The sequence below is a fragment of the Astyanax mexicanus genome, chromosome 20 (assembly GCF_023375975.1).
Source record: "Astyanax mexicanus isolate ESR-SI-001 chromosome 20, AstMex3_surface, whole genome shotgun sequence".
Taxonomy (NCBI): domain Eukaryota; kingdom Metazoa; phylum Chordata; class Actinopteri; order Characiformes; family Acestrorhamphidae; genus Astyanax; species Astyanax mexicanus.
In genome coordinates, this window is record NC_064427.1 from 30,178,991 (window position 1) to 30,191,705 (window position 12,715).

Sequence of the window (12,715 nt, forward strand, 5' to 3'; positions counted from 1 at the left end):
CCATCACCAAAGAACTGGTGTTGTGCAGAAATCTGACACCCTTTCATATCCCGCAGCAGTAGAGTGCAAAAGTTCATGTGATTTCTCTGTCTACTGTTATTCTATATTAACACTCATTTATAACCAGAAAAAAAGAGTCTGAGGATTATTTGTTACACTAATTTCTTCTACAAATGTTCTTCTACAAAACAATCAATGTCAAGTATTGAAAGGTGCAGTTTATAAACTGAATGCTGGTGCTGTTGTTCACCCACTGCATGCGGTCACTCAGGTTTGTGGACGGTGGAGTGGGTGGATGCCGGTGTTTCAGGGTGACTTCATGTCTATGTTACTTTCTGGCTCTCTGCCTTTAGTTAGGCTGTTTTATTCAGATCTGCCGGAGTCTTTAGCCACACTCTGATCATATTTTATATTCTCCTTTTTTTATGTAAATCCAGTCCCCTGTCTGGCCACAGATCACCACAGATAACCACCACCCATCGCCCATCTCACTCTCCACTACAGATTACATCCAAGCCTACAGGAAATCTAACTGCTTCCATTAGTGGCACTGCTATACTCCTGAATATATGTGGATATATGTGGATGTTTAAAGACTTTTTAAAGCTGTCTGACCAGTGGAAGGATGGTCCTTCCTTATATATGTGAGTCTTGGTCCTCCCAAGGTTTCTTCCTCCTCCTGCAGCACTGAGGGAGTTTTTTTTCCTTGCATCCGCGCTCACTGGGGGTTTTGTATTCTATATTTTTTATGTTAAATGTTTTGCCTGATTTTGTCCTGTGAACATGTTTCTGTAACACAACACCAGTTGTAACAAGCGCTATACAAATAAATTTGATTTGATTTGATTAACCTTATTTTAGAGTCTGATGATGCCATGAGTTTTCTTGTATAGGCTGTATGTATTGGGAAATGAAGGCTTCAGTAGCTTTTGAAACTTTAATAAACTTTAAATACCAACTCTTTTATTAAAAAAAATATATTATATTGAACACCACACTCATGCTGTATTTCTTTTTTTATCTCTTGCCTATTTGTCCTTTTTTTTCGCTCTTTCACACTGTAGGTTTTCTTTTCATATCCGTCTCTCTCCTCTCTCTCCGGGTGCTGCTGTGTCTGTGGCTCATGCCGTGTCTCAGGGAGCTCTCAATTAGCTCACAGAGGAGCGCTAAAGCTGGCCAGCGGCACACTGCTCTTTCAGCACAGACCCGGGCTAATCATCTGGCTTTGCACCAGCTCCCTGAAGGATTCACAGGAACGCGGCCTGGGAAAGAACAGCTTTCTCACGCGGGGCCGAGACGCAGGGCTGCAGAGGGGGCACGGCTGCAACAGGCGCCGCTAAACCTCTGGGACTAAGACGAGGTGAGAGGCAGCAGTTCCACAGCTGCGGAAATAAGCGTGTGTGTGTATATGTGTGTGTGTGTGTGTTTCTCAGCGTTTGTGCTAGGAGATCTCTTCTCTAAAGACCACGGCTCAGAAGGCTAACTCAGAAAGCCTTGTGGCTGCTCCCCTGCTGTCAGTCCAAGTGTGATTGTGTGAGGCAGGAGAAGCTGGTCTTTTGACCAAGGCCAAATTGCTCCTGTGTGAATCCCAGGGGGCAGCAGTGAGTCAAGAGCAGTGATCCATGCAGTGTTTAAACAACAGAACTCAGTGACCTCAATAACATCCTTCTCTGAGAGTAAAGGAGCCTTTTTGTCATTAACTGACCTGTTCATGCTATGCTCTTTTTTTTTTTTGGAGGCACACTATGCAACGGCATATCAATAACGGCTCTCTGATGCCGGCAAGTCAGATTAAATCCCCCCGAATTTAGAACGAGTTGCTTAAGAGTGAACACAAACGCGCACACTGGCGACACAGACTTTTTCCCTAATGCATGCAAAACTGAGAGTATTGTTATTGGCCTGTTCTCTACAAATAGTCTGTCATGTCAGCCAATCAGTTTTTAGTGGACAGGATGCGTTCAGTAAGAAGGAGCATCATGGCAGAGGCAGGGAAAAAACGGAAGCAGAGCCTTTCAAAAATAGGAAATATAAATCTCATTTCGCGTCTGACTACTCTAAAGTACATCCATGTCTGGTAAAAGTAAAAAACAATAAAAATCTTGCCCGGTGATTTTAGCATTGCCCACAGGGATTGCAAAAGGTGTGTTGATGTGAGTTAATGTGACTATATATATATATGTGGAAAAAATACGAAACCACTTAAAAATGATGAGTTTCTGTGATTTTACCAAATTGAAAACCTCTGAAATATAACCAGGAGAAAGATGAAACCAAGTTGAACTGCTTGAATTTTTGCACCAGGAGTGGCATAAAGTTATCCAAAAGCAGTGTGTAAGACTGGTGGAGAACATGCCATGATGCATGAAAACTGTGATTAAAAAACAGGGGTATTCCACCAAATATTGATTTCTGAACTTGTAAAACTTTATGAATATGAACTTGTTTTCTTTGCATTATTTTTATTATTTGAAAGCTCTGCATCTTTTTTTGTTTTTTTCAGGCATTTCTCATTGTCAAATAAATGCAGTTTTAGGCATCGCAAGAGTCAGACTTGCTTTATGGTAAATACTAGGGACACACCCCCAGCACAGAGAGAGAGAGAGCGAGAAACAGGCTGGTTGCTAGTGCTAAAAAGTCAAACGAGTCCTGGGTGTTAACCTACACAGATTTCTCCCCTGAAAACTGTTCAGTTGGGTGTGAAAATCACTTGTGTTTGTTTACAGTAAGCTTAGATAGCGCTAGCCGCGGTTAGCAGCAACCCTTGCCGCAGATGGCAGCACTTAGCGCTAGTAAATGCTGCCCGATAGCACCACACTGAGGAACCCTGAGTGTTCTGGTAAGACAGGGCACTATCAGCTAGCGGTTTGTCCCACGTAGCTTGGTTTAAAACTCAAAACACGCAGACTACAGTCCAATATACTCACCTCTGAACGAAAAAAAGAGCTAGCACTTAGTGCGGTTAGCGGCTAATGCTAATACTAATACTGCTCCAGCCTTTGTGCTGGAGAAACTTCACTGAAACTCCTTTATAACTCTGTACTTCAGCGGAGTTACTGCTCCTTAAAACCTGACTAGTACAATTCATACATAAGATACACCAGATTTTAAGGTACACTGTTGTTTTTTTGGGGGAAAATTAAAGGATTTTAAGTGCACTTTATAGTGCAGTTTGGCTTTGGCGCCCCCTACTGGTAAGTGGTGAACTGCAGTTCCACTATGTTTGGTCTGTATGAGCAAAGTATGAGTCAGGTCTCTGCAGACCGGAGTAGTGGGCGTGTCGAAAGGTGTGGGCGTGTCGAAAGGTGGTATGCAATAGAGTGGGCGTGTCAAAACTTTACTGCCGAAAAGGATAAAATAAACTTATAATAATTACAACTCCACCAATTTTTACCCGATTTTCACACGGTTTGTTTTTTTACAAACAGCAGAGATGTAGTAATGATTCAGGACGCTGTGACACATTACAAATACGTGCTTTCATGCTTAAATACTTTATATTATGCTCTTTAACAATTGGTATGGCATATTAATAAGTGTATAAATTAATTCATTTTATATTTATATGTACATAGACACACCCAAACACACACACACACATATATATATATATATATATATATATATATATATATATATATATATATATATATATACGAATTTATGTACTTATTAATATGCCATACCATATGTCTGTCTTTGTTAAAGAGCATAATATAAAGTATTTAAGCATGAAAGCACGTATTTGTAATGAATCATTACTACATCTCTGCTGTTTGTAACAAATCAAACCGTGTGTAAATCGGGTAAAAATTGGTGGAGTTGTGAAAATTATACGTATATTAAACTCTTTTCTCAGTGTAAATAAATCCACTGGGGGCGCATGGTTGCCAACTCCAAAATGGCGGCCACGCTGAAACGTCAGCTCCAATAGACCAATAGGTGACCACCTTTCGACACGCCCACACCTTTCGCCACGCCCACACCTTTTGACACGCCCACTACTCCGAGCTGCAGAGACCCACGTCTCCTATGAGCCAACCCCTCTACAGCAGTCATGATTGTGTGTAGTTGCTGAGTTCTGTGTGTTTTATGAATAAATAATGGTTAAAAACATGTTCTACTTAAAAAAATACTGCTCTTAATTTAATTATAAGACATATTAAAATTTATTTTAATTGAAAATCCATTTTTTTTGGTCACAGTTAATATTTTATGAGCATCTTTCTTGCTTATATTATTCTATTGTTAGAGCAGCTGTGCTAGCAGCACACAAGCTAATCCTACACAAAATATAAAAATAATAAACAGTATTTTCTTGAGAGAGAGGCCACAAAAATAACCCAGGGAACCAATACTTTAACTAAAGAACCAGCTACACAACAGGATGGAGAGTGACAGAATTAACAATTTCAGCTTAAATGGCAAGCTAACTAAAATCTAAAGTAAGAAAGGTGAGAAAATATATATTCTGTGCGGTTTGTTCAAATCTACACAGAATATAAAGATGATAAATAATCATTTTTTTTAATGTTATTAAAAGTTATGTAATGCCAAAAAGCACATGTTAGAGCAGCTGTGCAAGCAGCACACAAGCTACACATTCTACACAGAATATGAAAATGATAATTAGTAATTTTCTGAAAGTTATGAGAGGCCAAAAAAGCACACAGCACTGATAATACCTAAGAGAACCAATAATGTAACTGAAGAAGCTTAAATAATCCCTTTTTTTAAGGTTTGACTTTCACAAAAGCTTCAGCTGTATTTTATTTTTAAATATTAATTACAAATTCAAAAAAATATGTTATCTAATAAAAAGGAAAATATTATTTCAGATTATATTCCACAGGCAGGATGCACACATGGCTCCATGTGCCCATGATTTCTCCTGGTCTTGAGGAGGTCTCTGTCCCTGAGCAGTGCTCAAGCCTGTCCGAGAGCTCTGCGCCTTCATTGTAATTCATTTCTTGTAGGACACCTGAAGCAACAGGTATCAACGGGTATCATGTAAACAGGGTAAACACAAGGAGAGAAACAAAAGCACTCGCGGTGAGAGGGGGGAACAATGAAATATTAAAACAGTAAAAAAAAAAAAAAAAAAAACAGGATTCAAACGAAAGGCTAGCAGTATTCCCCAGAGCAGACTTTATGTTGTATATTGTTTGGAAAAAGGCTCAAGGTGGAGATTGAAGTATCATGCTTTTTTTATCCGTCTTGTCTTTCCCCTCTCGCTCTTTTCTCTCTCTCTCTGAGGCAGATCTGCAGGGCTGCTGGGAGGAGAAACTCAGGAAAGCTTGTGAACGTCATCAGATCAACTGCTCTGCATAATGGTGCTGTGTGCCTGGATTCCACCCACATGCATACATATGTATACTGCACATCTATCTACAGAAGCACAAACACATCAGTGCAAAAAAGGCTTGCATGTATGGAAGACTGAAGTGTAGGGTATAGCAAAAGGATCAATCCCAACCACACAGTAGTAGCAGGGATAAGTTCAAGAACATGTCACCAATTACACTCAAAGTTGTAAAAAGTTGTGCAATGGGTATTTAGCTAATTTGTTGGAGCACATTATTCGGAAGCTCTAGAAATGCTATAATGGGGCGCCGAGTGGTCCAGCAGTCTAATGCGTTGCCACTATGTGCTTTCCTCCGAGCGCGCTAGCCGCTCAGGCAATGATTAGTCTACAGCAGCTCGAAAAAAAGGGGTGATTGACTTCACACATGTCGGAGGAGGCGTGTGCATATCCGCATCCTCCGAAGGTCACGGGCGTCACCGGTGATGGGGACGCACGAAGGGGTGGGACAATTGGATATCCAAATTGGGAGAAAATCTGAAAAATCTGAAAAAAAATTATTAAAAAAAAAAGAAATGCTATAATGGTGTAAAGAAAATCTCATAATATTCATACGTAAATACCTACAATTATTCTCCAAGAAATTCAGAACATTTTGCAAATCACAGTCTTTCATCAATGACCATTCACTGGTTGGTGCTGTTTTGCAGAACCTGCCTGACATGTACTCGAAGAAGAATTGAGAAAATAGTGTTGCTACAGATACAGTCATGCTTTTTTATATTATATAGCAGAAAGAATTTCACATTCTACTGTGGTTTGAATTAATTTAGGTTGAGGTGTAGATTAAGTGTGGGTTTATGTAGAGATCTTAAAGAGGCAGTCCGTATTATTTGTTTCTATACTGAAAGCAGAAACATTTCTTAGCAAAGAAGGTACAGACTTTTGTGTTTAATGGTAAAATTGTGCTGGAACCACCAACCCTGCTAAGCCTAATGCTGTATAATTATTCTAAAAACTGGGATGTTGGGTCGCTGGCACTCATTTTCTTTTAGAAGAAAAAAAACATATTTAATACACATCATGCAAATTCTAAAATGGCAAAAGTCATTGGAAATGGGTATGTAAATTGATCATAAACCTACTGTTTCCTTAGGAGGTGGCTTGGAAATGCCTACACCTGTATAAGTTGTGAGATGTTATCTTGAGAGTAAGACTTGCCAGTGTGCTCATGGCAAGGCAACATTACCAGAGTTGGAGGAAGCCATGATTTGAGCGGATGCCAGATGGATGGGCCATTCCATTTCCAAAGCTGTTCAGGCATTTAACATACAGAGTGTATGTTAGTGCATTCAGAAATGATAGGGACCCTGGTTTCAGAACCTTATTAACATAATGTTGATCTCTCATCATTCAAAATTGCATGACACCAGGACATCCGGACACGTGATGCATAAAAATAAATAAATAAATAAATATTGGTGCTGACAACAGTGCTGACATCAACCAAATCCAAAACCCTAAACTTATCACCCTACACAAGGAGCATGCCAGCTCTTGCTCCCACAAGCCCCAGTGGCTGGACAGAGCCGCGATGCTGCAATATTCTTCTCTCATTTTGATTTCTTTAGGATTTTAGTGCCAGTGTTTGGTCAACACCTGCTCATTGTACTGCAAATGTGCTTCCTGAATAAAGTGTAAATACATTGATGTGTAATAAAACCATCTACCACACTTTATCCTCCCTCTGCCCCCCTCTCCACAAGGCAGGAGCACACTGCGCCCTGGACATGATCTGTTTGAATGTGACATGCATGGGACTGTGCATCATTAAAGCTCAATAAATCAAACCCGCAGCCTTCTCTCTCCGGCAGCTGCAGAACACATTATAAAGGTTAGCAGCCTAAAACGAGAGGCAGTTTCCTTGGCAACAATAAATGGTATGCACTTTTATTCACAGACTTCCAAACAAGGGAGGGATGATGTATGCTACATGTCCAAAAGTACCCAGGCATGCCAAAAGTCATGGGACTACGCAATGCGTGTCACGATGCTCATTGCTTATTTACACCCCACCAACTTTTAAATAGCAACGGCACTTGTGAATATATCTGAGGTCGATGGGCATGGTGGTCTGGAAGTAAGGTGTATTCAGCTAAATTTCTGGTGTATTGCTATCTTGGCAATGGAAAACACAGGTGCGTTACTGTCTGAAAGGGACTGTCTGTTCCTGTGTGTAATTACCCTCCTCTGCGCTTGCCCTGTGTGTATCCCGTGTCTACGCTCATGTCACTCACATGTTAATTTTTAGCTCCACCCCCTTGTTACCGGTCCCAGGTGTTTCCTGTTTCCTGCCCTTGTCCTTGTGTATAAATAGTCCCCTTGTACCTGTTTTACCTTGGTCAGTTTTCATGGTTTTCTATGTACTCTATGTACTATATACATGTTTCCTTTTGTTTCAGCTTTTTGGTTCTCTGTTTGTTTATTTATATGTTTTTTTAATAAATACTCAAAAGTGCGTCCTCTCTCCTCGTTTCCTTCCTGCTCCCACCTGACATCAAGGCCCTTTCTTTTCTGCAATATCTTTCTCAAGATGCAATATTCAAGATTCAAGATCTTTATTGTCACGTCACAGAGTACAGGTGTAGATGTGAGTGAAAAATTGGGTGCAGATTCCCACCAATGTGCAGAGAATAATATTTACAAGAATAATACTAAGAAAATATATAATATAAAATAAAATAAGATTTATAGATAACTTTACAGTATAAACAATATACACAGTACTTTCAATAACAATACACATAACAACCTAAACTATAGACAAATATTGCACGGAAATATATTAAGTAAGACTGAATAAGTAAATATATGATGCTATGTAAATATGCAGATATCTGGAGTGTGTGTGTGTGTGTGTGTGGAAGTGAGGAAATAGTCCAGTAGGTGACAGAATAACTATGAGTGCAGGTAAGGTATGAGTTGAGTGGGAAGTACAAGGGGCAGGATGTTCCACAGCCTGGTCGCCTGGGGGAAGAAGCTGTCTCGGAACCGGCTGGTTCTGGTCTTAAAGCTCGTGAGCCTCCTTCCACTCGGCAGCTGTGAGAACAGGGAGTGGCTTGGATACTAGGGGTCCTTCATGATCCTTCTGGATTTCCTCAGGCAGCGGTTAGTGTATAAATACAAAAGGTTTGGCAGCTGAACCCCTCTTCTTGAAGACTTGGAATATTTCTTTGAGAACTTGATTGCATTCAGCCTCGGCTGCAACAGCGATGTCAAGTACTGATATTAGATGAGCACTGTTCACCCTCACCCTCCTGGTGTTGGAGTAGAGGGTGAATAAGGGCTCTGTTAAAGGAGATGCCATTTTTAGGAGAGAACCACTGCTCATTGGCAGTTATATCAATCAATGTCATTTCAACTGCTGTCTCCTGTTCCAAATAAAGTTGTTAATAAACAAGCTTATGGCCTGGCCTTGTTACTCCGCCCCCTGCAATGCTAATAATATAACACAAATATAAATACATGTATAACATCCAAAAGTGGTGTTGTGATTAGAAACTGACCATTGATGAAGTACTGGAAGGACAATACTAGCCCCAACTGTGCGCCTACACAGTGAAACAAACAAGAAACCATATCTTTTTCCAATAAAGCTTTATAAGAAGATGATTTGCTGATTTGAAGATGAGTCCTGTGGGTGGGTACTTACTAAAATCCCCAGTCAGGTAGAGAGCCTGGGCCCCAGGAGCCCACTCCTTTAAGAGAAGGGTACTGTCGGACCGTCTGTGCACCCCGTACGACTGGTAGCTCCGTGTGAACTGATCAAAGCCACCCTCAGCCTTCTCCAACCGAGCAAGACACTCTTCAAACAGCCTGTACCTAGAGAAAAGTAGAGCGAGAAAGAAAGAGAGAGAGAGGGGGAGAATGTGTGAAACAAAGGAAGATGTGTAGATGTGTAGTTCAGCTCTCTTCCTGCCCGTATTCCTCACAACAGTGGAGGCGAGAGAGGGGGAGCTTCAGGAAAGAGCTGCTTTATAACGTATTCATTGCTACACCAGTAGAACTCCAGACAGATCCTTTCATTTCAGGGAACACAGAGCCCAAAACTTTACAGAAAGAGAAGACTCCGGCTATATACCTCATATCTGTTCAGCGTTAGGTCGCTTACGTTCATGAATAATATGGGCGGGAAACAGTAGCTGCGTTCCAAAGTCTAGGCTGCAGACGAGGTAGGATGGGTACTTGGTAGGTACTTTATTCTATGAAGACTACTTCTCAGTAACTTGTTGGTCACACATACTGTATGAAACAGTCTTATGAAGTTTTGTGGTGATGTCACAAGCGTGGACATCGTGAGATTTGAAAATGCTTTTATATTTCTTTTTAGTAAGTAAGTTAAATTTATTTATAAAGTACTCTTTAAGCAACTTGCATTGGCCAAGCTGCTGGACATGTAAGAAAAGAACACTCTCAGCTCTACCTGTGATTTCCAGTCTCTGGACTATGATACCCAGAATGCACCTCACACTGACATTACTCCTCACACAGTCACAAGACACTGCGATCTCCAGCCTCTGAACTACGATACCCAAAATGCACCTCACACTGACATCACTCCTCACACAGTCACAAGACACTGCGATCTCCAGCCTCTGGACTACGATACCCAAAATGCACCTCACACTGACATCACTCCTCACACAGTCACAAGACACTATAAAAATGTCACATTGAGAAAACTTAATAATTTACTTATTTAGTAATGTAGTTATGTCCATGACATAATTAAGTTAGTTTAAAGGTACATTCTGTAGGAACTGAGAGCGAGTGTGTGAAATGGCTACAGCGGTCCAATTTCAAAACACCACAGAGAGTAGTCTGCCCTGCCCACCCCTCCCCAGCCATGAAACTACCTCGGGTTGCCAAATTCAGGAGGCTGAATCTACACAAAGTTTAGAGTAGTGCTTTTACTCAACATGTTTTCTTAATATCTGATGATACATCCTGATCATTTTATCATTTGCTACTGAAAATAAGTTACATATTGGTCCTTTAAAGTGTTATTTATACGAGTGTAGCCCACACTTCACCCACGTGAGCCCTACGTGAGAATATTAGCTGGGTAACCATCGCGTGAGTGGATTTGTGCTGACAGTGCCAAGTAAAGTAATAACGTGGGACTTCTAATGCCGTCTGGCTTCAGAATGAGCAGAAATAGACAGGCATGTTCATTTTCATTGTCAGCCTTCATCAAAAAGCGGAATTAATTAATCATGTCGTTCATTTCACCTTTTTGTGTGTGTGTGTGTGTGTGTAGGGGGGGGGATAAAATTCTGTTAGCCTACATTTGAAACGGGCATCATATTCTTCGTAGCCGGAGGACGCTGAAAGAAAAGGGGAAGAAAAACACATTCCTAATGAAATCTCACTGGTAGCGTGACATTTGTGGAGTATCTTTGCTGTGAAACACTGTCTCTTCATCTTGTTGCTCGTTCAGCTGAAAAATGAGCAGCGGCGTGTCTCTCCTCCTGCGTGCGGCTAATTGAAGTGTCTGTCTGTAATGGACTAATATCAGAACTCATTCTGTCACACGCTCCCTCTGCACTAACACTAGAGGCTTCACGCTCTGATTGTAGTATTAGCACACCACACCCACGTGCGCACACACACACACACATACACTAATGCAGAGAGAGAGAGAGAGAGTTTAAAGAGAAGACAGACAGAAAAAAGGGAGAGTAAGGCCAAGCTCAGACTACACAACATTTTTGTCACTCACATCGTCCGCGTCCTCACATGAGTTCGTAGGTCATCGCGGGGGAGAAGCGTAGAATCTGACAATCACGGCTACAGAAGCACTTTGCGTGATGGAAGCGCTTTTGTGCTGAAGCGACTAAAAAAATAAGGGAAAAGCGACTGTGGGCTCGATCCTGGATGACCCAAATGGACATTACATGCTTCTTGTACTCCTTCTTGTACTTTTTTAAAGTAGCCCAAAAAACGCATCCCGCCATCTGTGAATTTTCACCTGCGACTGGATTAGCAAACAAGCCCAATTTGGCGGGAAAACCGCGAACCTGGCAACTCTGTTTGTGTGTGTGTGTGTGAGAGAGAGAGGGAGAGAGAGAAAGAGAGAGAGGGGGGGGAGAGAGAGAGAGAGAGCAACAGTAAAAGGGAGAATACAGAGAAAAACTGTCAAAAGTCAAGAGAGATTATTAGTGTGTTCATAAAGAAAGAGAGAGAGAAATTAGTAGAGATAAAGTGAGAAAGGTAATGAGAACGAAACACAGAAAAGGGGGAGGACAGAGAGATCCTGTCCTGTTACACCTCGTCACTTAATGCATCTTGAGAGAGGTTGTGTGTGTACGTGTGTGTGCGTGTGTGTGTGTGTGTGTAAATGAGAGTAAGAGAGAGAGAGAGAGAAAAAGAGCAACAGTAAGAGGGAGAATACAGAGAAAAACTGTAAAAGTGAGAGAAATTAATAGTGTTGAAAGAGAGAGAGAGAGAGAGAGAGACTTTTTTGACTTTTAACGACACTTTATTATAACCAAATTGTGTTATAAAATCTTAAAAGTCAGTTTTAGGCCATCTCGGCCAATAAAATAATCATTTTAAAAACAGAGGATCATAACAACATATGGGTAAGTAAATAAATAAATAAATACATAAATAAATAACCGTAAATCATTCCTTGCAGTTTAAAACTGAGGTGCAAAGCAGAGCTCATCATCTAAAACTGAGCACACAGCCTCACCACAACACCACACTGCCGTAAAAGTTATAAGATCCGACATACATTTGTAATAATTAAAATCAATTAAAACCCTGGATCTGACAAGTCTAGAGAGGATTGTTACAGCGTCGGTGTCAGCTGCCTGAGCCACTTTGTTCCTGCGACTAATGTAGACCGCCAACTTAGCCTGACCAAGAATAAAATTGATCAGCTGACACCTGAACCTCTCTCTCCGCACATATTTAAAACCCAGGATAAAAATCTGAGGGGTAAAAACCACATTAAGAGCGGTAAAAACAGAGTGTAAAACCTTAAAAAGGGGACGTAGCCTAAAACAGTGCATAAAAGCGTGAAACACCGTTTCCCTCTGAGAACAGAAGGGACAACCTTGAGTGACATCAGGATTTAAAATGGAAATAAAAGAATTCACAGATACAATACCGTGTAAAATCCTCCACTGCAGGTCAGCCACTCTCTTAGTTAACGGTGGTTTATACAGCGCTCTCCATTCTGGGTGAACCTCATCACTGAGACCCAGAGCATCACGCCACGGTGTGTCTGCTCTGGTCTCCAGTCTTTTCCTGTTAAAAACTTTCACACATGTTTTGTACAGTCTTTTACCAGACACCGAGCTGAGGTCCATGTCCGGCTCCTCTGTGTTGTCCAGGAGCGGTCCC

General features: G+C 41.1%; 1 protein-coding gene across 1 annotated transcript in view; it reads right to left on the reverse strand.

Moving 5' to 3' along the window:
• Positions 1-9,448, reverse strand: part of gbe1a (glucan (1,4-alpha-), branching enzyme 1a) — a 209,579-nt gene extending 200,131 nt beyond the window's left edge. The window contains exons 1-2 of the mRNA XM_022680724.2: positions 9,444-9,448; positions 9,015-9,184 (exon numbers count right to left, since the gene is read on the reverse strand). Coding sequence (XP_022536445.2) covers positions 9,015-9,184; positions 9,444-9,448 — 175 coding nt within the window. The remainder of the gene's footprint in view (positions 1-9,014; positions 9,185-9,443) is intronic.
• Between the last annotated feature and the right edge of the window lie 3,267 nt (positions 9,449-12,715).